Genomic DNA, 27,211 nt, shown 5'->3' with positions numbered 1-27,211 from the left:
ATAACAACACCCAGCATTAGTCAACAGAAAATGCCCAATTCTCCTCCACGACAATACCCACCTGCACGTTGCTAAACCGACCCTGCAGAATTTAAATTTCAGGGTGAGAAATGCTCCTAAAACCTTCATCGCCACGAGAATGCAAGATGTTTACGTTACTGGCATAACAATTTTATCAAATCTCCATTACTAACGATTACTACGATATTGTCCCATTGATTACTGTACACGCAATAACCCTTATCCCTCGAGTGGCTTCCAGACCTTGATAAGTGGTGACTACCATGTAAAAAAAAAAAACAAACAAACAAAAAAATACACTTGTTTTGCGTTGGCAAAAGTGTATTTTGATGGTGCTTATTTCGATCAATAAATTTTTGTTTGAGCCGACATGTTCATTTGAATTTAAAAGTTAAAAACCGCAAGAACCTTCTTGTCAACCTGATAGCATTGAGGGTAAACTATCTTTATAAGATTCTACAAACGAACGCTCTCCTCATTTGGAAGTAACACGTTCATTTATTTCTTGTTCGTCTCAGCGACCGTGAAATAATGGTCTATACGCGTCGTGAGGTAATCATTTAAAGGACATTATTATCTTCACCTCTGTTATTTATTTTCATTATATAAGACCCGTGTTTTTATTTTCACCTCCCCCATCAACTAAGGAAAAGGAAGATCCTGTAGCGTCATGGGTAACTGGAAACTCGAAATATTTAAAGTAAGTATTTCATCAATTTTTTTTCCACACCGTAAACACTATTTTCTTTTTCAATAAATAAATAAACTGCATATTGATAAGACACCGACTCTGTGTCTAACTCTGCCCTCGTGAGGAGGCAATTTTTTTTTAGGCATAAGCATCACCACTTATCAAGGTCCAGAGGCCACTCGAGGATAAGTTTTAAAGAGTGTACAGTAATCTATTGGACAATATAGTAATCAGTAATGGAAATTCGGTAAATTTGTTAAGTGAAACGAAACGGCTCATCAAGAACTTGTTTACGTTGGACTTGAAGTCGACCATACTGTAGTCAGCTGGAAAGCAGGAAAACTGAAGAGAGTTCCACAGGCGGGCAGTTCTAAGAAAGAAGCTTTGTTCATGGAATCTACGTTTAGATTTAGGTACAGATAAAGTATGGAGGGGAATTATTGATAGTGTTTTCAGCTAGACGGGTGTTTCTTGTAAAAGTTGGGCGAGGTGGGGAGGAGGACCATGGATTGAAGCTCAGTCGAGCACTTGCCATGAAAATAACGATAAAGCAAAGACAAACTCGCAACATCTCTTCTGTGAGAAAGAGGTTGCAGGGAAGAGAAAAGGACATCTATGAGGCTGCAAAGTCTATTTTGAACTCTATCAAGGCAGAATAAGTCTTTTCTAGCAGCTGCTGCCCAGATGTGGCAACAGTACTCCATCCTTGGATGTACCTGGCTTTTATATAGATAGAGAATTGCATCAGCAGTGAGATATCCCACTATTTTTCCAGCGGCTTTGGCAACAGATTTAATGTATGTGTTCCATTTCAGATCAGGAGTAAAGGTCAAGCCCAGAAGCTTGTCAAAACATAAGGCCTCCCCAAGACGAGAGCCATTTATTTCAATTGATGCCAAATGGGGATCAGAGCGTTGATGATGTAAAGATAGGAGCTTGGTTTTAGATACATTAAAGGTAATCAGCCACTCCTTTCCCCATTTTACCATGTGATCAAGATCAGAGGAGAGAGAATCGGAGAGAACTTGGTCGTTTATGGTCTTTGATGTGCTACGATAAATGATAGTGTCATCAGCATAAATGTCTATGAATGATGTAAGGATGTGATTTGGAAGATCATTAATGTAGATCAGGAAAAGAGTTGGGCCCAGGATGGACCCCTGCGGGACTCAAGCATTAATACTCATACTGTGAGCTTTGATTTCTGCCCATCAACTACTACCCTTATGAACCTATCAGAGAGAAATGATTTAATAATTGAGAAGACATTTCCAGCTATACCATAGCTAGAGATCTTGTGAAGTAAACTTTTATGCCATACCCTATCAAAGGCTTTTGATACGTCAAGAGCAATTGCCCTAGAAAGGTTGCCTCCGTCTAGAGATTCGCTAATCCTATGAAATATAAGAGGCAATGGCATTATTGTTGAAATAGACAAGTGTCATTGCGAAAAGGAAGTACCACAGAGGGCATATGATACCACAGAGATGGATATTTGAAGGTATCGATACTGTCTCAAAAATCCAATTTTTGAGATATGCACCTGACAGGTCAGTTGATATATCTATCATCAAAGAATTGATACTGCTAAGTAGTGTCATCGATTCTGATGCATGGAAAGCGTATGAAAGGATAGGAAATATACCAATCACCCCGCCATATGTACATAAGGTTGTGAACCGTTCAGAATTACGTGGACCCTATGACTAAAGTACATACCAACACAATGGAACACATGTGGATAGTATGCAAAATAGTTTTCCCTGCAAAACTACTCTGTCAATTTTCAGTCTGCAGACTCCAGATTTGACATAAGGGGTATTGAGATTTGGGGAAATCTTTTTAATTGGCTTTTGGACAGAAATTTGGCTGTTAAGGGGTCAAAGTTCAACAATTTAACCTTTGAAAACTACCAAACTCCTCTGCTAATTTTGGGTCTAAACATTTAAAATTTTAGATGTAGGTTACTTGGACATGGATGAAACTTTTTAATTTGATTTGAGCCCAAAACAATAAATGTTACGGGATCAAAATTGGGGTTAAAGTTAAAAAAAAAATTGACCTCTGTGGTCTCTACCAAATTACTCAGCCAATTTTTTATCTCTCTCCAGTAAAATGATCAATAATTAACTATCTGCAGCCATTTAATTTTTCTGTATAAAGCATTTGGTCCTCTTCACGAAAGGGCTTCTGGAGCCCCTCAGCCTCAATCACGGAGCCCTGGGGACCCACTTTGGAATACCCTAATCTAAAGGTCCCATTTTCACAAAGTTTACACATTAAATTATTCTGTATTTCAGCAATAGTGTGTTGAATTTTGTCTGGCTGGTTTATGTTGACATGGAACTTTACATATCGCCAAAGAAAATAATCTAATGTGGTTAGATTGCATGAATGAGGAGACCAGTGCAATTTGTGAAATTATTTGCTTATCATTTTGTATCATTTGTAATTTGTGAACGCTGCTAATGTGTCGGTCTCTTCATGTTGAATTTCCAAACCAAGCTGAACTTAAAGTAACTGATAAGTTACCAAATCTGCAATTAAAGAAAATAGAATTGTAAATTTGAAATTCACTAAAATAAATATTTGTAAGGGGACATAAAAGTGGTACAAAACTTTTTTTTTGTTCAGGAATTGATTTTACTTGTCTATTCGTGTGTGCGTGCGTGCGTGTGTGTGTGTGTTTATATATATATATATATATATATATATATATACACACACACACTGCGTATCAAATTATTAAGAAATTTACATTTTTTAAAAATATTTTAGAAACGAGTAAATAAAAATCAATGAAACTTTGAGAAAGTGCTTATGATACTATTCACCTACTCCAGTCCGAAAATAAAAGTATTTAAAGAAGTATTAGCGAAACTATGGCAGAAGATAAGAATATCTGTTGATTTCAGTGTGTCAAGTTATTAACAAGGTTGAGAAAGAAACACAATATAGCCATAATTTGTTTATTGAAATAATATTCAAACATTACATAAACTAGCAAAAATCCTTAGAACACAATAACTACATAGAAATTTATATGGTGACATAATTAGTAGAGGATATGCGATCCTTTTTTATGAATGACTTGTAAAAGACGTTGGTCCACAGAATTAGTCAAATTTGTGATTTCGTCAATGGTTATTCCTCACGATACCTCTTGGAGAGCATCCCATAACTCATCTTTGCTCTTAAATTCGCGTCCACTGAGGCGTCGCTTCATGATACTCTAATGGTTCTCAACTGTGTTCAAATCTGATGAATTTGCAGGTGACTCCATCTTCCGTCGCCCAGAGAACGCCAGTTGTTGCAAATACTCTTTGCTTTTGTTTGCTGCATGCAAGGGAGCATTGTCTTGCATAAAAATAATGGTTCTTCTGAATGTCAACCTTTGCTTCTTCAGCTATGGTTCAAAGTGCTCCTTCAGAAAAGCTGTGTAAGCATTTGAAGCCATTTTTACACCTTCTGGGACTCTCCATGGGTCAACTAAAGATCCCAGCCCAGATCATTATCCCACCACTAACTTGTTGGTGCCTTAAACGCTGATGATGATGTTGTCCATCTAGGACCCATTCCTTGCTCTAGCCATCTGGGCTATCAAGAGTGACACGCACTTCATTCGTGAACAAAACTTTGGAAAAATCCATTTTCATGTTGTTCTCTGCCCATTTCTATCGGTTTTGTATGTGATGTTGCTTTAATGGAGCCTTTGTCATGGCTTAACAGACTTTGCCACATATTTCAGTAGGCGACATCGAGTACTTTTTGAGACATTCTTTAATGATGAGGCATCTGTCCGGCAAGTTGAGGCTGCCATTTTGGAAGATCGGCACATTACTATTTGCCAAATAGCCCAAAATGTCAAGATTAGTACAGGGTCTGTGGAAACTATCATTCATGACCATTTGCATATGCATAAGGTGTCTGCCAGATGGATTCCCAGGTTGCTCACACCATTCCAGAAGCAAGAACGCATCGAGTGCTCGAGGATGAATTTGGAGATGTGCCAAGAAGATGAGTCAAAGTTTTTCAAAAGACTGATTACACAGTATGAAACCTGGGTCCATCACTATGATCCAGAGACCAAAGCCCAGTCAATGCAGTGGAAACACTTGAACTCACCACCTCCAAAGAAGGCAAGGGTGCAGCCCTCCGCTGGCAAGGTCATGCTTACAGTCTTCTGGGACCATGACGGAGTAGTGATGACAGATTTCCTGGCAAAGGGTACCACAATTACAGGAGCCTATTATGCTTCACTTTTTAGGAAATTACGGGAAACTCTCAAAATTAAGAGGCGGGGCAAGATCAGCAAAGGTACCCTCCTCCTGCAGGACAACGCTCCGGTCCACAACTTACATGTCGCACAGGCGTGTGGTTATGAAATCCTCTCCCATCCTCCCTACTCTCCTGACCTTGCACCCTCTGACTTTCACCTCTTCCCAGCCATGAAGTTGTTTTTGAAAGGAAAGCGTTTCCCAGACGATGCAGCCTTGATTTCTGAAGTCACGTCGTGGTTGGAGGACCAACCTGGGGTGTTCTACAAAAGCTGCATCAAACGATGGGAGAAATGCATAACTCTGGGTGGTTTCTATGTAGAGAAAGACTAATAACTATGCCAAGTTTCGTTGCTCTACTGCTATGGGAAGTGTAGGTCAGGGGCATTACTTATTGTATACCCCTCGTATGTATAGTGGATTCATCCGAACCATATAAATGCAGTAGATCTGTAAATAATAAATAGTTTCTATTTTGGAGATAAAGACAAATGGCACATGTAAGTAAAAACGTTTTTTTGACAACATGAATAGGTCAGCCTAATTAATGTGGAGCAAAAAATGGATGCAATATCCAAAACATTTTTTATTCTTTTGTTTAAGGGAGATGTGTTTGATCCACACTGATGGGGAGCCATGATTTAACGTACTGTTTTGTTTTTAAATACCCGAAACGGTGTTTCGTGGTAAACAGCTGATGATCCCTTAAATAACATTAAGTCTATTGTGAGTTTGAGAAGCAAATGGATTCAACGATTGCAGGAGATTAAATGACAAAATAATTTTCCCATAAAAACTAAAGAAAATAAAATTAAAAAATAATTTAATGTAGTTTTGAAGGTTAAAAAAAAAGCTTCCAAAACTTTGTGGATATTGTTTGTTTTGTTGTTATCGTGTTTGTTTTTGTGCACACTGGATGACCTCACACAGGGATGAAGTCACTCACTAAAAGAATGATGGAAGACATCGAGAATATTCTAATGTTTATGGCATCCTAAATAGATGTCATCCAAGAAAACAGAACGGTCCAAATGATCTTTTATATTGTCATCTTCAGGCCAAGATCACAGTGTAGTATCTGACTGAAAATATTTTTATTATTGTTCCTGTCCAGAGTGCCCCTTTTTGGGGAGCTGGATTTTCCACACATTAAAAACCGACCTTGTGTCTGACTCTGCCCTTGTGGGGAGGCAAGTAACTAGGAACAAAAGAATGACATCATTTATTAAAACCAATGAGGGTTAACCGTGCACAGTGAATGAAGTAAAAAAAAATATTGTTTCCTTCATGAAACCATATAGATATGGGATTTGAGTTTTTTTTTATCTACTAGTTGTAGCAGCCCTGTCGGTGGGGCATTAGAATACGCCGACTGCCCCCCCCCCCCTGCAGAGGGTAAAAGTCCCTCAATGGGGGTCCTGGATATGACCTTAAACTATATCCAGTGGTGAGGCCCCAGCTTGTGGGCTTTGGGGAGTGTGGAGCCACCCTTTAGTTACCATTGCTCCCAGGTCCACTCTGACCCGGAGTGGTAGTACCTGTTAGGGTCCCAACTATGGGTTAAATAGAAACCGACGCGAAAACAACAAATATATTCTATTAAAAAAAATTTCTTCAAAATCTTTGGATTCGGCATCAAATAACCCGAAAAGGGTTGATATGCCGTAAAACAAAAACAACCAACCAACCAACCAACCAACCAACCAACTAGTTGTAGCTTTTTTTCTTTCCCCCTTTTCTTTCCCTCCCTTTTTCTTTCCTTCCACCTTTTTATTTCCAATGCCTTTTTATTTTCTTTCATCCTTTTCTTTCCTTTCTGCCCCTTTACTTTTCCTTCTCTCTTTTCCTTTCCTCCTCTTTTTCCTTTCCTCCTCTTACTAGGCATATTGCCACTTGGAACATAAGGGATTACTATTTGGGATTGTGTCTAACATGGGACCGTGAGAAGTTGAGTAGCAAGATGTCAGTTCATATTACATTTAAACTTCTGCAGTTTAATGCAGTCAGGGAAGCACAGAGCAGAAAGGGAATTCCAAAGTCTAGCAGTCCACGGGAAGAAATTATTAGAGTAGAAGGCTTTCTGACATCTTGGAACATCTACAACTCTGTCAGTCTTGCTTGCTTGTTTCATTTCTTTTTTTGTTCCTGTGCACACTGGATGACATCATCGATTTGTGGCCTCATCTATTGAAACAAATAGGAAGATAAAATAAAGTAGATGACATCATAAAATTATGACATCAGACAATTGAACTAAAGAATTTGAAAGAAACGCAAAAAAGATAATTTATGATGTCTGAAGTTCTACGTATTTTTTTTTTTTCTGCCACAAACGTAAGCGACTACTATTTGGATCCTGCCTAGATTAACAAGGTGCTGGTTTACATTACATTTAAACTAAAAACATATCAGTACAGCCAGGGAAACAGGTAGCAGGAAGGAAATTCCAAAATCTAGTTGTTTGAAAGAAAAAAATTATTAGAGTAGAAAGCTTTCTGGCATTTAGGGACCTCAACAATGAAAGGGTGTGATCTTTTTGCTAAGCAGGTTTTTCGGGTTATGTATGTCGAGGGGGCACAAGTGCAACAAGTTCATCAGTGCAAATTCCATTAAAGTATTTGTAAAACAGACACAAAGATGCAACATTGTGGCGATAGGACAGGGGTTGAAGCTTAGTTGACAAGCTGGGACCTATTAGATTGAAGACTATTTTTTTGGACCCTATCCAAAAGGGAGAGACTAGTGGTAGATGCACCAGCCCAGATGTGACAACAATACTCCATGCATGGGCAAACGGTGACCTTGTAGAGGTACAGGATATTCTCAGGTGTGAGTAGTCTTCTAGCATGATAGTGAACCCACCTTCTTTGCAGCAGCCTTTGCAATGTCCTCAATGCCCTTTTCTCTTCCCTGCAACCTCTCTCCCACAGAAGAGACGTTGCGAGCCTGTCTTTGTTTTATCGTTATTTCCATGGCAGGTGCTCGTCTGAGCTCCAATCCCTCGTCTCTCCTCGCCAATCTTTCACGAGAAACACCCGTCTGCCTGAAACTACTGTCAACAATTTTCCCCACTCTTTATCTGTGCCTAAATCCAAACGTAGATTCCATGAGCAAAGCTTCTTTCTTAGAACTGCGCGCCAGTGGAACTCTCAATGGAACGTCTTCAAGTCCAACATAAACAAACTCCTGACAAACCGTCCCCTTAAGTAAGACACTTTATCAAAACCCCCAATACTAATGATTACTACAATACTATCTCATTGATTATTATACACGCAATAACCCTTATCCCTGAGTTGCCTTTGGGCCTAGATAAGTGGTGACCCCCATGTAAAAAAAAAAAAAAAATGGATTTGTTCCAGTTCATATTGCTCGTGAATGTTAGGAAGGATTCTCAGGTAGTGTTATTTGCCATGGACCTAGTATATTATTAAAACTTTCGATTGTGTCATCTTGCCTATCGTCTTGAAGTGGTGAAATAAATTCTTTGAGTTCATAAAGTGAGATTTAGTTTTTCAAAAGTTGGCCAAAGCAGCCATTGCTCTTTTAGGACATCATCATACACATAAGAGAGATCATAGGAGTTTTGTAAATATCTGTGTTTCGATGAAAAAATTCTTGAAAGCATAATACATAGATATCAATTGTAATAGTAAAAAAAAAAAAGATTTATTATAAAAGAAATCATGACATCTAACAACATAATTAGCAGCAACATTTCTTAGGCATGAAATAAAACATAGACAGCTTGAACAACTCGATAAGAAAAAGTCATAAACATATGCATTCTGAATTATAATGGTTGCCTAAGATGAAGGCTTGATGACGAATGCTTTTAAAAAAATGAGTAGTCTAAGCAATGACAACAAGTACAGGTTCTGCCACACAGAAGTAGAGTGTGGACTAACTTACATCCAACTCTAAGGTTCTGTTAGGGGATGGTTGTTATACGATCCGACACGTCACAATGGAGTGTGCAAATATCTCCACTGGAAGATCCGTAAAAAAAGTTGAATATCGAATGTAGCAGCAAATCCTGAGAACATATATCAGAAAGAATAGTCCGAAATAAGTCCTACACCATCTATGTACTATCTAATTCCTACAGCTATGTACCTAGAAAACGGAACCATAAAACGTGACATAATGATATGGGACAAGGAGAAAGAGGCAACCTTGGTAGAAGTTAGTGTCCCCAATGATGCCGAGTTAAACAGAGCTGAAAGAGAAAAAGATGACGAAATCTTATGAAAGACACGAAAAGAAATTGGAATCTTTCATCATTCCAGTTATTATAGGAGCAACGAGGCTCATAAAAAAGAATTTACAAAACTAATGGTAAATATACCTGGTGAACCAAGTGCAATAGAGATTCAAACAATTACTCTTAACAGGACAGTCAGAATCTTAAAAAGATCTCTCGGTTGGAATACCTGAGTTAGTGGGTGAATGCATGGCATCCGGTAGGATGCTCCATCCCCAGCTTGAACAAATTGATAAGAAAATTACTAAATAAAAGAACACACACACACACACACACACACACACACACACACACACACACACACACACACACACACACAATGCAGTAAATCTTTTATTCTGTCGTTTTCTGGTGGAACGCAAAAATATAAACTTATTCATTTTAATATTTCTACCATTTCTCACTGAACTTTCTACAACAAAAACTAATTAACATTGACTCATAATAACTTTTAGTTTTTGTATATTTTGGCATTTAAGGTGACCGTTAGATAAGACGAGGTACAAAATTGGAGCAAATTTTCATAAATTTATCATATATCGGTTGTAAAAGACTAGAGATTGCAACACCTGGTATCTCATGAAATATTGGTTTCTAAAGAGGATTTTATAATCTTAAGGGTCGTCTTATATGCGAAATATACATTAAATGTAATTTATGTAATTGAGTGGGGATGATTTGGTTACGATTTTTCATACCTGTGAATAATTCACAGCCTTTAAATTATTGCCGCTGGCTTTCTTGATATTTCAGCTAGTGATGGGAGATTCCAATATTTTCCCCCGATTCCGATACAACTACTTATTCCATACTAAATTCCTGATTCCAATACAATTACCGATTCAGATTCTGATTCTTTATAAATCTCTAAATATTTAACTGTATATTTTTTTTTTTCTCGATTACCTTAAAAACACGTTAAATGTGCATATATTTTCTCAAACGTAAAAACACACTTGCGGGGAGGGGATGATCTATAAATTTTAGTTTTACTGGTAGTTTAAAATAAATAAATATTTATTATTTTATTACTAACAGCAGTAGAAGATTTTGTTTTAAACAAAATCAAATTTAAAGGAATCGTTTTTGGCATTGGAAAACAGGCACAAATTTTTCCGATACCGATTCTGATACCCCCCAAAAGTTCTGATTTTTCCGATTCCCATTGTCTCAACACTAATCTCTGCTAATGAATCCCTTTTGTTCTGCAAACACTCAAAATATTAACAGACATTCTGTTTATAGTCATATTAACGTACTTCCTAACTTCCGGTGTAGTGGTAATACCGCAAGTATTACAAGAGAAAATCTTAAAGGAATTCCACATGGGACATCCTGGAATCTCAAGAATGAAGGCCCTAATGAGAGGATTCACATACTGGCCTGGAATGGATCAGGACATTGAGAAAATGGTGAAATTATGTAAAGGCTGCCAACCAGCTGCAAGATCTCTCCCCCATATGAACGCAACCTTGGCCTAAAATAGATTACCCTGGACACGCATTCATATCAATTACACAAGACCTCTGAAGGGATATTATTACCTAGTAATCATAGATAGTATGTCAAAATGGCCAGAAATTTTTAAAATATAAACACCCTACAGTGGCAAACACAATAAAAGCGCTGGACGAGGTATTTAGTCGGTCTGGAGTTCCGAAAACAATTGTTAGTGATAATGGCACTATGTTCACATGTCAAGAATTCAAGCACTACTATGAGGCACTGGCCATTGAACACATTACAACACTAACTTTTAACCCTCGATCAAACGGACAAGCGGAAAGATTTGTCAATAGTTTTAAATGAGCTTTAAAAAAGAATAATAACATCGACACGGAAGAAAAAAGCATTAAAAAATTCTTAGCAATATATAGGATAACACCAAATCCAAATCCAGAATGTTAAATTATTTTCAGCTGAAATTATGTTTGCCAGGAAAATATGTTCGGTGTTCGACCGGTTAATCCCAAGAGAAAAAGTAAAAAAAAAAAGTATCAGGGATAATGTAAGGTACAAGACTTACAATGACGTGGATAAAGTTTTCTTCAAAACTTATCGGGCAGGAAAGAGTTTTTGGGAAGACTTTTGCCTGACTTTCCTTTGCGGACAGACGCCACGCTAGACGATCTAAAAATCACCCTGGCTCAGGTACATGCTATCATAAAAAATCTTGACACTTCAAAAGCATGTGGACCTGATATCATCCCAGCTGTGATATTAAAAAAGTGCTCAGCTGAAGTAGCTCCAGTTCTCTCCAAACTCTACAACAAATGCCTTAATGAATCATGCTTTCCGGGCTGTTGGAAAACCGCTTCTGTGATACCAATATTCAAGAATTCTGGCGAAAGAACTGACCCATCAAATTATCGCCCTATTAGCCTCCTCCCACTTTTCGCCAAAATATTTGAGACCATAATTAACCATGCTCTAGTCCGGCACCTTACAGATGCTAAACTTCTGACTGACAAACAATATGGATTTAGACAAGCCCGTTCCACAGCTGACATCCTCACTGTAATCTCTGAACGTATATACCATTCACTGGACAAAGCGGGGGAGGGCAGAGTGGTAGCTCTAGATATATCTAAGGCTTTTGACAGGGTATGGCACAAGGGTCTCCTCAGGAAAATTAAATCATACGGTATCACTGGTAGAATACTTAGCATAATTAAATCCTTCTTAGATAAGAGAAAAATCCAGGTTGTCCTCGACGGTCGAACATCTAAACAGTGCGATATAAATGCGGGAGTGCCTCAGGGGTCTATTCTTGGACCTCTATTGTTCCTGATATTTATTAATGACCTCCCCGACAAAACTGCCTCTGAGATGGGTATATATGCTGATGACACTACACTCTATAACAGGCATGACAGGAAAACAAATGAACACATATCTAAAGAAATGGCAAAAACACTAGAGGATGACCTCCAATCTGTAGTGGAATGGGGACATAAATGGATGGTCACATTCAATGCTGCCAAGACCAAACTGGTTTCCTTCAATAACTACAAGAAACCTTCTCTGCCACCAATAGCAATGGCCAGTGACTCCCTGTCTGAGAGTACATCTTTCAAACTGCTTGGCCTAACGTTCACAGGAAACATGAGTTGGAACAATTATATTGAAAACATTTCCAGGGCCGCTGCAAAAAAGGTAGGCTCTCTCTCCCGTGCTAGAAAACTACTGACACCTGAAAGTATCCTGTATCTCTATAAGGCCACCATTCGCCCATGTATGGAGTATTGTTGTCACATCTGGGCTGGTGCGTCTACTACTAGTCTCTCGCTCCTAGACAAGGTTAAAAAAAGAGTCGCCAATCTGATAGGCCCTGAACTGGCATCTAAGCTTCAACCTCTGTCCCATCGACGAAACGTTGCATCCCTCTGCTTGTTCTACAAGTATTTTAATGGTGAATGCTCTGACGAACTGCAGACACTTGTACCCCCACGACGTAGACACCCTCGACAAACCCGACAGGCAGCTAAATCCCACCCCCACACAGTAGAGATCCCTAGATGTAAAAGATCTTTCTACTCCAGTAGTTTCTTCCCCAGAACCGCTAGACTCTGGAATTCCATTCCAGGATTCTGCTTCCCTAACTGTACTGACATGCAGAAGTTCAAGTGCAACGTGAACCGACATCTTGCTGCCCAAATCCCAACATAGTGCTCCAGCAGTTGCTGACCCTGATAGTAGCCCCCTACACCTGAGTGGCAATGTGCCTTATTTGGGGTGAAAATGTAACAAAAAAAAAAAAAAAAAAAAAAAAAAATTGGGAGAATGGTTTACAAGGGCAGACTTTTTTTCACAATAAACATATTAACCAACTGAGACCCCGATACATAGAAACAGTCAGAAACCAAGAGTTACCAATGGAAGTGCTATATGATAGTTTCCATATAAAACCTCCAAACAAGGAAGTACCAGTAACTCAGAAATCCAGTCACTCTCCAAAAGTAAAAAATCGGCAAACACAAATGGTGAGGAGAAATGAAAGGAAAAGGAAAAAGACCGAATTTTTTGGACAAAGTTTAAAAAGGAAAGAATGGTACATGCAAAATTCTATGGAAGAATTTAGCTTGGAATGGAATAACCTAACATCCCTTCATAGATGAGATGAACTATAGATATATTGACCCTCTCACGTGACAGAGAGAAGGAAAAAAGAAAGGAAGAGAATACGAAAAGAGGTGGAGTAACTCTTATTTCACATGTATTCCCTTGTAAATAAACCCCTGTGTCTTTCACCCATAACCCTGTGTTTCTTGCTGTATTCTTATTAAAAGTAAGAATATAACAAGGTGAAAATTGAATTAAAAAAATTTTATTTCAATAAATCGCTTCACAATAGAAATACTGAAGAACAATAAAAGTGAAGGAACTGATTTGCTTTGTCACCACTTTTGGTAGCGCTAAGCCAGAAGTTAGGAATTATCTTAGTTGACTATAACCAACATATCTATGTAAACTTTCTTTTTAAACATACATAAAATATCTTTTTTGTGTATTTATGCGTTTGAATTCATTATTTTGTGTCCATCGTATAAAATTTCTATCACTCTTACACATCTGAGCATTACAAAAAATACTTGCCTTAAAAATGTTTATCTAAAACTGGTTTTCCACAAAAATCTTCCTCTCAAAAACGGAAAGCTAAAAATGTTCCTCCTCCCAAATTTTACCTGTAATAAAAAGAGAAGTTTCTACAAAGTTCGCTAGGTTTTGAAACTCTTGCTAAGAACAATCACTTAGAATCATAATGGAATTCAATCAAGTATTTCTATCTCCTTTGACCTAATTATCTCCCTTTGATAAAATCCTGGGTGCAAAAAAATTGATTTTCCTCTTCTACAACTAAGGCATTTTAACAAAACTAATAGTTTTCCAAGTTTTTTTGTCCGAGTATTGTTGGATTACAGAAAGGATTGTGAATTTTATCAACAATTCTATAAGTGGCATTTTTTTTTTAAGGTCACCCTGTATGAACTTTGTAATTCCAAAAAAATATAAGTGTTTTGAGAACTCTACATGCCCCCACACCTACCCGTTATCAAGGGAACTATGGAGACAAACTTTCTTTTTTCAGTGAAATAAATGAATCATAAAAGATTTGTATTTCATTAAATGAGAGAAGGATTGAGTTACAAAGTTTACCACTTCCTTGCTGAACCGAAGCTGCATTTACGCTAGGTGAGTTGAACTGGCTTCCTCCAATGGAGTAAGTTTCATGGGAATATCAAATTTACAAGTGATCTTGAGTCGCTTGTACTTCCTTATAATCGCATAATTCAATGAAATGTTTGCTAAACTGGAAACTAAGATATGGAAGAAAAAAAGTTTTTTAAAAAAATTAAATTCTTAAACAGCTAAACTCTAGCAAGTAGACATGTTCTACAAATCTAAACTTACTGATGAGTTGATTATCAAAGTGCTCCCTCTCCTTATTGAATGCTGATAAAGCAGTCTATTGGACATTCTTGATTGCAACTTGGTGGACATGCCAGGCTTAGACTAAAATTCATTTGTATACTAGCAGGGAAACCTGCCGTTGCCTGGGATTGAATGATAATCAACAAATGTTTCACTCACCCATATTTTTATTGTCATCGAAATCAGTGAAATCGCCCATTTTTTAATCAAATTGATTGATTACCTGCTCTAGGAGAACCATCACGGTGCACCAGCAGGAAGCTTCACATGCATCCTCACAGAGACTGCACCCACAATACATTATAATCTTCATTGCACTGTAGAAAACCTACTATTGATTTTATAAAATTATACTTATATACAACAGCTTTAATTACAGTTTAATATACAAAAGTCAAGTATCCTAATTCAATTGTGCTCTAAACAAAAACATTCATTTGGAATGCACCCCTGTCATATCAAAGAACCTACTGTTGATTTTATATGCTGGACCTTTCTGCTTGTGTGGTATTAAGGGTTTGAATTTAAGTTTTAAATGAAAATATCAAATATCATGGTTCAATTGTGCTTTAAACAAACATTCATTTCGAATGTGCCCCCATCATATCAAATAACCTACTGTTGATTTTATATGCCAGGCCTTTCTGCTTGTGTGGTCATAAAACTTCTTAAATATATTTGTGATGTTACACTGTATAAGGCATTAACTTTTGTCAAAATCGCCTGTTCATTATTTCATCGGATTTTCTCGATTATCGATACTTATCAAAGACATTCCGATACAAAACCTATCTAAGAACACTACCAGGTACATAAAGTACATTTGTGAGAAATTTGATAAAAATCAGCCCAACCATTGCGGAATCTATAGGAAATGAACTCACACAAATAAGCAGACAAAGTTCCTTTTATATAATTGTAGATAGATAGATAGATAAATAGATAGTTAATATGATTGGATTGCTGAAAGGATTTTACTAATGACACCATGAGTCATCCTATATGAATTTTGGGTACTTCTGTAGTTTATGAACCATGTTATTTTTTAGATAGTATTATCGAGTTAAATTCAAATTTTATGCTATCCTTTGTTTATTAAAATGTTAAAACAGAATAGTTAACAATCCCCCCCATCTCACCCCATGTTAAAAATGGGTTTCTAAATAATCTTATTATTTCAGCATGATTTATAAACTGCAGAAGTACCTCATTTTGTACTCATCCAAAATCAAGTTTCTCGCTCGGTAATAATTTGTGACTTTTTTCTTTTTTCTCAACAGATGACCATCTACATGGGATTTCCTGTCGGTTTGTTTTATTATTTCAATCAGCCGGCCTTCTTTGAAAATTGGATGATGGAAAAACGAGTGAGTTTTGTTAAAATAGCTCGTCTTTGCTCTTCATATACTGACTTGCTCCTTTACGCTTACAGGGTGTGTCTGAGAAATAGTGGGACTGGATACCAACTTTCTTCCTGCTGACTGTTTCCCTCCTACCTATAACCTTGTTTCTCTTAAGACTAATCTACTGTCTTTGTTTTAATCATATTTTGTTCTTTTTAGCTTCTTACATCAAGTGGTTTTCATGTCTTGTTGTATAGTATCCAGTTTGCTTTTAATATCTATGATGAACTTAAAATATTTCCATAAATTAAAATAGCAAAAAAAATGAATATAAGTTCATTACATAAACATTACCTTTCAATCTGATTCACCTCCAAGTCAAACTGAGATACAACTGCGCCATAGCATGTGTGCTATACCCAGTGGTGTAGTATCAGTTTTTGCTGCCTGGGGCAGTTGTAAAATTTGCTCGCCCCCAGGCATATAATTACCCCCCCCCCGGCATATAATAATCTGTTCCCCTCCCCTCCTATTTTGCCACCCTCCCTTCCCTGCTGGCATATAACAACTTTCAAAATTGCAAAAAACCCTCAAAATATTTATTTTCATTAAACTAATGTTTACACAATTCCCTTCAGATTAATGTCTACACAATTCCCCATTTTAAAAATTTTAATTTAATTTAACAATTTCTTTTCAATAATTTGAATAATAAGTATGTAAAAATTAACGTCAAGGGTGTTAGTTCCATACAGAAACGTTGACTTAATTTGAATAAAATAAAATATGCATCAAATGCACTTGAAACCAAAATCACAACGTAATATTAGAAAATAAACAAATATTTTACTTGTTTAAAATTTATAACAAATATATTTGGGAGCTATACACCATCCTCAATGTATTGTTTTCTCTGAAATATATTTATGTGATATTTGGCTTTCAAAAGCATTTGATGCATATTTTATTTTATTCAAATTAAAACGTTTCTATATGAACTCTCATTCTTTGACGTTATTCTCGCGTTACCCACGCACAGTTCAAACATTTCAAAATACAACCGCTAGAAACAATGCACGGCTCTTTACAAATTCTTTCCACAAATTTACAACATGGCAAGGAAGAAGAAAAAAAAAAGAAACAAAACAACACACTGAAGATGGAGTATACCTCGGAAATATATTTGTGATAAATTTCAGACAAGTAAAATATTTGTTTATTTTCCTAATCTTACGTTGTGATTTGGCTTTCAAGCTCACTTGATGCATATTTTGTTATATAATAATAGATTTATGCGTAAACTTTAAGTATTTACTTCAAAAGTGCTCAATACGTAGGTAGAGGTAGTTTGTAATTAATCGCCATATATATTTTATAAATTACTATATATATATATATATATATATATATATATATATATATATATATATATATATATATATATATAAAAGGACATAGTTGTGTTTCTTTGTTGATTCCTGAGCAACATTTTTTTTTTTGTTTGTTCTTTATTAATCTTTTCTAAAATCTTTCAGCATGGTAAGTGTTTTATGAAGTTAACTGTTGAAAATAAAATAAACGAATCCTCGAAGATTTGTATTTCATCAGTGAACTTTTAAAATAATAATAAAAAAAATGATCGCACCACAAAGTTTAGCATCGCCTTATTGAATTAACGGCATAACGCAAAAAAAAATGTAGAAGAATAATGAATCATCATCACACAAGAAAATAAATGTCTTTCTTAGAAAGAAAAAGTAAAACTGCAGTTTAGTGGCCTGTACAGAATGTTATTAACAAATTGTGCAGTGTTTTATCTTGTTGTTTTGTTAAATATTAGTAGATGAAGAAACCATTTAAAGTTAAAATCTACTTAGTATTACGCTTGTAATCTTAAGAAAATGCTCGAAATGTGTACATATATTGAAATGATCGCTAGAACATGACATGCAAACGAAAGTTAGAAAAATAATGATCATTTCAGTATATCTACACATCTTAAGTGTTTTTTTTTTTTTTAAAAAGATTATAAGCGTAATACTAAATAGATTTTAACCTGAAATGGTTTCTCATTTATTAATATTATAATGGTTAGCGTTGGATTAAAAGACAACTACACCATGAAAACAAAGATACTTATCAACAAGATCAACATCTAATCAAGCATAGATTCCGTTTCAGATTGTTAGTTATTTCCCTTGAACTGAAGAAGGTAGAGATGTCCCTTGATGAAACGAAAATCTGCCATGACAGTTTGGCAGGAAAACAAATGCATCCCGCATCACAGACTTTAATCATCACTCATCCAGCGTCTTCCAGCTTACCGTTTTGTTCTGTAAGTTCCTGAATAAATCCGTTAAAGCTTATATATTTTGTCCTCCACTCATTTTTTAGTTAGTATTAAATTAATAACGTGTATCATTAGGCGTGACATAGATTCACAATTCTGTGATTCTGTTTTTGTACTTTGTGCTTGTAGAGAGCAGTTTTACAATGGGTAAGCGCGACTCTGAATTCATGATGTTTGGACATCAACAACTTTGTTGAATACCTCAATCTTTGGAATTTTCTGACTCCAAAATTTTGAAATTTTCTCTTGGAATAAACTTTGACCTAGGCATCCAGTTGAGACTAGGTCAGGATAACACAAAGTTGTCAAAACTTAACAAAAAGAGTTAGAGACGTTGCGAGTTTGTCTCTGCTTTATCGTTATTTTCATGGCAAGTGCTCGTCTGAGCTCCAATCTATGGCCCCCTCTTGCCAAACTTTCACCAGAAACACTCATCTAGCTGAAAACACTATCAATAATTTCCCCTCACTCTTTATCTGTGCCTAAACCTAAACGTAGATCCCATCAACAAAGCTTCTTTCTTAGAACTGCATAACTGTGGAACTGTCTTCCATTTGCCTGCTTTCCAGCTGACAACAATATGGTTATCTTCAAGTGCAACGTAAACAAGTTCTTGATGAGCCGTTCCCCTTAAGTAATTCAATTTACCGAATTTCCATTACTAACGATTCCTATGATATTGTCCCATTGAATACTGTACACACTTTAACCCTTATCCTCGAGTGGCCCCTGGGCCTTGATAAATGTGTGTAAAAAAAAAAAACAATGTTAACAGTTGTCTAATGGTGTCTCATGTTGTGTGTTTTGCTTTCATCGAAAGAAGAAATTAACAAATTTTTGCTTCCCCCATTAACCCTTCTGCTATGAATTAAATTTAAGAATTCAAAGTATGTATGAAATTTTGTAATCTTGTTCTGTTCTTTTTCAGAAAATTATATATCCACAGGATTTAATAGCAGATGTAAGTTTAATTTTTCTTTTGTTTTCTACTTAGTTTTTGTTATTTTGAAGGTTTCCTATTAAAATAGAGTATTTAGACCTTTTCGAAAACTTCTTTAGAAGGCTGAAAAAAACCTCCCAAAAATCCCCCAGTGTATTTGGTAATTTTATAGAATCACTCCCTACCACTAACCATAATTCTAATCCTAGCCTAACTCAACTCTTGCAAAGTAATAATTGCAATGGATTTAATAAACATATTTGTTTCTAATGGCCCAAAATGCATAGGAGAAATCAGTTTTGAGACGGGAGTGATTTTATAAAAATAAATACCCTTTATTTTTTAAATAGTTCACATTTTGGCTGATGCTGAGTATGACTTTAAAGTGTATCTGATGGTTAAACTCCTAATTTGAGAGCTTTGAAGAGTGTGGAGTCAACTCTTTATTATCATTACTCCAAGTCCGTTTTTTTTTTTTTTTTTTTTTTTTACCTTATTTTACACTTAAATTTCTGCATGTTAGTACAGTTCAGGAAGCAAGAAACAGGGAGGGAATTCCAAAGTCTAGCAGATTGAGGGAAGAAACTTTCAGATTAGGAGGATCTCTAGCATCGGGGGTCCTTTACAGTGAAGGCGTGTGATTTTGCTACTTATTGGGTTAGTCATGGTATATATGTTAAAGAGGTACTAGTGGATGTACAGCTGTTACCATAAATGTTTGCTGTCCTGTTTAGTATTTATTTATTACTATTATTATTAAACGTTTCTGTTTCTGATCGTTCTCTTTTACGTTTCTTTTTACGATTGAGTCTGTGTGTTCTTACATATATGGGCGTGTGTATGCATGTTCTTACGTATCTTGCGTGTAGTTCACTGTTATGTGTGTGTGTGTGTGGGTGTTCTTATCCTTACATCATTTCTTGCCTTAAAAGTCTTCGAGACGTGTATGTGCCATGTATAATGCGTACATACCTGGTTGCCTTGGCCAGTGGATGATATCTTCTGGTCGCTGGTCTGGCATCTCATTGGGAAGTGGTCACTGCGGACAGATGCATCGATAAACAACAAGATGGATTTGAAGCTTCAATCTTTTTTTCAAGGCAAGCCTATCATCTCGCACCCTGGTTGTCGGAGAGCTGAATCTCCGATCTGCTTCGTCTGCAGCCTAAACCACTCTCTCCCATGTGGTTGTCAACCGGAAGCCTACGACCATAATTCCCGTGTCACCCCTAATTTCCAGTGCATTCTCTCTAGGTTGATACCTGTCAAATCTAACCTTTTGTGACCCTGCCAACTAGCTGATAGGAAATGAAAATATACCTACATAACTTTCTATTTCTAAAACTACCTAGATAGCAATTAAGCTGGGATTCCCAATATTACACAGCCATCAAAGACAATCTAAAATTTTCTCTTGTCTAAGGTATGATTATATTTAGTATTTGTCCAGTAATATCTTAAAATTTTCTGATTTAGAATCTGTCTTTGGTAGGGTTAAATTTCTAAGTTTTTAGGATGTTGTGTCACCTTTTAATCACTCTTAGGTCAATTCTGACTTGAAGTGGTAGCACCTATCAGGGTTCGATCTATGAATTAAATAAAGTCTCGTTTGAAGACTATTTGCTTACTGAATATATGTGTGGGTGTACAGTTGCTCGTGAATGTCTTGCGTGTCTGCTAGTTTTAGAGTTGTGTTGAGTCTAAAAGAAAAACAGTAAAGAGAAAAAAAGAGGTGCTTGTTTAGTATTACACTTATTAAAAACGACATGCTTGTTCTTATTCCATCAGCCATGATCGGGTAGAAGTTTTAAATAATTCTTAATTGTATTCTTAGTATTGTCCGCATTGATTATTAAACCTTCAACCTCCAGAATAATGTCACTCGGAACTGATTATTACTTAACACTTGATCCGTTGCATCATGGATTGTTGTGAGAAAAGCATCTACATGAGGACAGTAGTCCAATAAATCTAAATTATACAAATTGTCAATCCTCATCTTAAAACATTCTGAAACATTGACATTTTTTATATCGAAGTTTCATTAAAAATATTAACTATATGATATATTGTTTTGGGCCCTTAAATTTTACAGATCCCTTAAAAGTCAATTTCATCGAAATATTTTGCAAAAAGCCGATAATAAATATTTAAAATTGGTTGTGATTTATCTGAACTTACAAAAAAAAAAAAAAAAAAAAAAAAAAATCCGCTCGTAAAACATTATCTGAATGAAAATTATCTAAGAATTTCCTTGTTAAGGGAGACAATTCCTATTTAATTAATATAAAACACAAGGGAAGTAACTATGTAAATATTACATAGTTACTTCCCTTGTGTTTTATATTTACTAGAATAATTTAAGCCAGTGATTACTAGGGCCGTGACATTCTTTTCATTCTTTTGACTCTCGTAGTTAGACACAATTAATCAACCAAGAACTACATCGGTCTATATAAAACATATAATATATTAACGGATATGTACTCAAGAGTCAAAACAATGAAAAGAATATTCTGCTGTCACAGCCTTAATGATTACTAGGCACCGCCAAAACTGGGGGGGGGGGGCAGGTAAGTACTTTTTGACGGGCCGTCTTTTTAAAAATCTACCAAAAATCAGATAATTATCCAATCAATACGAAATTTTCAGAGATTATTAAGAGAAGAATGAACATTATAGCAGTGTACTTATTTTTCATAAACGATATTTATATATATATATATATTTTTTTTTGCTTACAACCCCCCCCCTTGTTTTTTTTTTGGGGGGGGGGTACCAAATATGCTTAAAATAATCATCTGAAACTGAACAAAACATATTCCGTTGTTGTAAGGAACAGGATTATAGATAAAAAAAAATAAAAAAAAATTATTTACATACCTTATTTTGACGTCTGAATATCAGAACTTTAATTGTGTTTAATTATTCCGCTTTTGACTTTTGGAGTGTGAAATTCGGTGAATATGTTAAGTAAAATAATTAATTTAAGTTATGCAAAAAAAATTTTTTTTAAATATTTATACGAAAAAAGCCATTTTAAAATCTTTGATAAATAAATTAATAATTTTTTTTTAGCGAGCCGAATAATGCATAACCATTATTAAACAGGGAATGCTTTGAAGAATCGATACAAAAAAAAAATCGATAAATATTATGCCCTTTGTGTTAAAAATATCATCAGTTTTTCGATCCTGTTTGATAACGTTTGCCGCCTTTCGACTACGGTGGACCATACACGCTGAAATAATTTTGTGGGATCTCCGTGACTGCCAAAACTGGTGCAAGCGTGAATCAGTACAGTAGTACCCAATTTTGGTTGGTCACACTCACATAGAAACGAGATGCTTCTCTTTTCATTGCGAGACAAAATTATGGATGGTAAATAAAAATTTATTATTATTTTTATTATTACACGTGTTTATTTTTATTTTACCGAAACTATAGCGGACATTTGTTCGTCCGTCTGCCGTAAACGAAACTTTACAGTGAAAAATTAATTTTAAACTAGAAACAGTAGTTTTTTTATACTGCGAAAAATATGCACCGTAAAAAAAATGGTTAAACCTTCTTCATTGAATTATTAGGTGAAAGTGCAGAATAGTTGAACACCCCCCCATGTTAAGAATGGCTTTCTAAATAAAGTTATTATTTTAGTATGACCCGTACACTTGCAGCCTCAGGGTTGCTTATGTAGTTTAGTTTAATTTTTATCCTGCTTTAAATCCCCCCCCCCCCATTTGGGGGAGCCTGACCCCCCCACACACATACACATTAAAAACCAAACTCATCAAAATGGTCACCTATCTGGTACTGGCCAGCCTCGGGGTTGCTTATGTAGTCAAAAAACCCTACAGTTCTTCTTCGTTCAATGAAGGAGAAATCTTTCTAGACTGGGTCAATTTTAATTTTTATTCTGCTTTAAACCCCCCCCCCCTCCATTTTTGGGAGCCTAACCCCCACACATACACATTAAAAACCAAACTCATCAAAATGGTCACCCATCTGGTGCTGGCCAGCCTCAGCGTTAATAATACATTGAAATTTCCCTCACTGAAAAATAAGTTTTTTTGTGCAAGTTTGGTCTTCCGTAATTTGCTTTTTATCAACTACAAACATAAATAGGAATGTAAACACTATCAAATCGATGCGAAGTAACTGGTTGCCTATATGAATAAGTGGAATTATTTGAAATCCAGGTACTTATATTATAATATTTTTGCATATTCTCATAGAAAATAACCCTAAATCTTAGTTAGACTAAAAATAAGCAACTTAATTCTTTCAAAAACCTTTTTTTTTTTTTTTAAATATTTATATATGCTTTTTGTGCAAGACAAAAAATGTCAATTGTTAACTTTTGGGGAAAATTTAATTAAAAATAGTAGAAAAAGTTTTACATTTTTCAGCTTTCTATATGATAAAATTCAGGGTTTTATCTTTCTGGAAAAAAAAAAGTTACTCAGAAATCATGGATTTTGATAAATGTAATTTCGTTTTAAAAAACAACAACTTGATTTTTCGGCCATTTTTGGCGGTGCCTAGTGATTACCTGTATTTCTGAGATAAAGAGTTATGGGTAAATTTGTAGTTTTTCACCTAAAATGGTGTCTGATGGCGCTAATTAGAATAGGTACGATTATCTAAGGGGGGTGTTAACCACCATTGAAATAAGCAAAAACAAGCATATTTTGCAAGAAATAATTTTAGATGCTAAAATAATCCATTGAACAATTAAACAATTTTAAGTACAAAAAACAAAAAAACAAAAAAAGAACTCGTTTCCACAAAAACCAAATGTAATTAGTCCCAGTAACTGCCGAGAAGAAAAAAATATTATCAAAATAAAAATGAAACAAGTTGGAGAAATTGCTTAAAAAAGTTTACAAAAATATAAAGAATACACTAAAGATTAAAGTGAAAAATAAACATTTATCATAATTATGAGAAATCAAAATAATAATAATAATAATAATAATAATAATAACATTTAGTGAGTAATGAGAATTCATAGGCATTATGATGATGTATAAGGTAAATTCTGAACTCTATTTCTGAAGAGATATTTAATTCTTTCCCATCGCAAAAACTGTTACACTAGAGTGAAAAGTGGGATTGAAAAAAAGTCAGTTCTCCAAAGGAGGAGCACTCTAACCGTGCAAAAGATGCCTATGCAGCCCCGTCGACATATCCAGCAGGGCGGCTCAGGCGATTAGCAATAAACTAACCTCTTCTCAAAGAGAGAAGATAAAGCCTGGGAGGATGCACTTCCTCGAACTGCATGGAACCAGCCCTACATGACAATCAACAGGAACCAGGTCATTATAGGAATGATCTAATTTCTGTTGATTTTCGGCCTGATAGCTAAAAAGCTTACAATCGTTAGACTTACCCTTCACTAGACACTTTCACCAAAATACCACCTTCACTCTGTGGTTAAATCTTTTTGGATGATCCACAACTTATTTTAAATGAGAATTTATAGGCATTATAATGTACGAGGTTGATTCTGAACTCTATTTCTGAAGAGCTGTTTTAAAGGGGATTTAACTTGTGATGAATGCCAAAATGGTGTTGCGTGATCATCGATCGTCACTTAGAGATAAAATTTTTTAATTTTTTTAAAATCAAATTATTTGATCAATTCGTGTGATTCTTGGTGTATGTTTTCTCTCCATCACTAGTACATTTTAAAGTTTAAAAAAAAAAATTTTGTCTTTTCTATTGTATTGGAAGTTATAGTCAAGCGCCATTCATCTTTTAATGTACATTTCTTACAAAAAAAAAATTATATATGTATTTTGCTATTCTTTCAGAAAGAACAAGTAGAAAAACTAAAGAAGGTGATGGAAGAGAAACGGATTGCCCAATGGGAAATGACAACAAAATAACCCGAACCTGATTTTAGATCTTCCAAATGTAGTTGTCCAGAGGGAAAATATGTTGATGGATGAAGTGACCTCAAAAACATATAAACTTTTGTCTGTCCGATCGGCAGAATTTATCAAGACAATTTTTTTGTTCTTATACGGGTTCTCAAGTGAGAAAACAAAAAACAAAAAAAAACTAAACAAAATATTGACATCCTGTTATGTGGTGTCTGGTGTCCAACACCAATATCCATTCAGATCTGTTGAGGGCAAATCAAGTTTATTGATGAAAAAACAAAAAACAAAAAAAAAAAACAAAGCATTAAAATTTGAATTAAGTGTGTGCCTAGCCCATCCCCAGCACATACCAATTCAAATGTGTGCTTCAAGTACTGGATTCCAATTTTTCATCATAAATTATCATGCAGAGTAAATTTGTTGAATTTCTAATGTTCGTCTTTCACTCATTTTTTTTTTTTGTTTTTCCATTAGAAAAACTAAAATGGATTGATTTTGTGATTATAAAAAGAAAATAAATGACTCAAAATCGCCAGATAAAAAGAAAAAATGTAAACGTTAAATATCCTTTTTGTTTTTTCTTCTTGTTTGTGTGGTATTCGTCCATCACTTTCGAAACTGATCATGGTTATGCATTTGTTCCGTGGTTTGAAATATGGCTCATCAGTTCGATCCTAGATCTGAAGTATTTCCGTATGTTGGGCACCTGTGGATGACTAGGGCTATGCCAAGAGAATATTCTTTTCATTATTTTGACTCTCGAGTATATATCAGTTAATAGCTTATATGTTTTTAGAGTGATATGATCCTCGATTCATTAACTGTGTCAGACTGTGTCGGATATATATTTGAGAGACAAAATAATGATAAAAATATTCTCTTGTTATAGCCCTGGTGATGTCTAGGGCTAGGACAACAGCATATTCTTTTCATTGTTTTGACTCTCGAGTGTGTATTTGTTGATATTTTATATGTTTTTATATAGAGTGATGTGGTTCTTGATTAACTGTGTCTTACTGTGTCGGATATATACTCGAGAGTCAAAACAATAAGAATATTCTGTTGGCATAGCCCTAATGATGACTCTTTAACAGAGGTGTTAACTTTTCTAATGTTTCCTTTCTTTAATGCCTGCAGATTCAGCAAATAAGAAAATAAATGACTCAGATCACCAGATAAAAAAAAAATTGAAATGTTAAATATTCTTTTTTTTTTTTCTTGTCTATGTAATATTTGTCCATCACTTGTGAAGCTGACCGTGATCATGAAATGGAACGTGATATCCTGGAGTTTCATCTCGCCTGCTTTTTGCAGTGATAAAATCTAATTGGGAACTGAATCAATTTTGATGCCAACTCTCTAAGTGGGAATTAAAGAAGTTTATTCCTTTAATTCAGTTGACATTTACAATTCTTGACAGTATCTGTTTCGTAGCACAAAATCAATCACTTAATTATTATATCAATTAGTGAATCTATTTTGCCCTTAACACATCAGAAGAAATAGCAACAACAAATCCATCAAAAGGAAAATAAAGTGCGTTTTGACATGATTAAAATCCGAAAATTGGAAGAGAAGTTGTAAATACCTTATAATATGTTTCCATTATGCCATTTTGAATTTAGAAATGAAGTCACTAAACCCATCTATTCGTACTAACAAGTTCTATTAATTTAGGTATATTCTGCCAAAGGTGTTGTATTTAATAATTAATGTATCCATATTTTATTTAATAATTAATGTATCGATATTTATGAAAATGACATCAATAATTATAATCTATTACACATATTTGCGTAATCAAAACTAAAAAAACAAAACAAAAAAAACAAAAACAAAAAAAAAACTGTTTACAATTTCCGGTTATATTAAATTATTTATTAATTTGAATTTGAAACCATTAATTAATTAAGTTCACTTAACTGTTATGATTAAGTTTATTACTACTTCGATTATAATTGAATTTGAAATCATCTGAATTGGTTGGTTAAAATGAAGTTTCAT

General features: G+C 35.1%; 2 protein-coding genes across 3 annotated transcripts in view; one reads left to right on the top strand and one right to left on the bottom strand.

Moving 5' to 3' along the window:
• The window catches only part of LOC145245802 (iron-sulfur cluster assembly 1 homolog, mitochondrial-like), a 54,150-nt gene extending 28,513 nt beyond the window's left edge, over positions 1 to 25,637 (bottom strand). Inside the window, exons 1-2 of one of the 2 annotated variants that reach the window (XM_080107447.1) lie at positions 25,218 to 25,352; positions 20,292 to 21,019 (exon numbers count right to left, since the gene is read on the bottom strand). The gene's annotated coding sequence lies outside the window, so the exon portion shown is untranslated. Of the gene's footprint in view, positions 1 to 20,291; positions 21,020 to 25,217 lie in introns of both variants that reach the window. The other variant, XM_080107448.1, reaches the window with a different exon arrangement.
• LOC145245803 (protein PET100 homolog, mitochondrial-like) lies at positions 560 to 25,770 on the top strand. Its single transcript, XM_080107449.1, has 4 exons — positions 560 to 721; positions 15,967 to 16,053; positions 19,308 to 19,340; positions 25,136 to 25,770. Exons 1-4 carry the CDS (start codon positions 692 to 694, stop codon positions 25,208 to 25,210), a joined length of 225 nt encoding a protein of 74 aa, XP_079963575.1. The 5' UTR covers positions 560 to 691; the 3' UTR covers positions 25,211 to 25,770.
• Positions 25,771 to 27,211: the final 1,441 nt, after the last annotated feature.

This window comes from Euprymna scolopes, chromosome 23 (genome assembly GCF_053919585.1).
Source record: "Euprymna scolopes isolate OS-2025 chromosome 23, ASM5391958v1, whole genome shotgun sequence".
Lineage (NCBI taxonomy): Eukaryota > Metazoa > Mollusca > Cephalopoda > Sepiida > Sepiolidae > Euprymna > Euprymna scolopes.
This window is presented reverse-complemented; position numbering and strand designations above follow the sequence as displayed.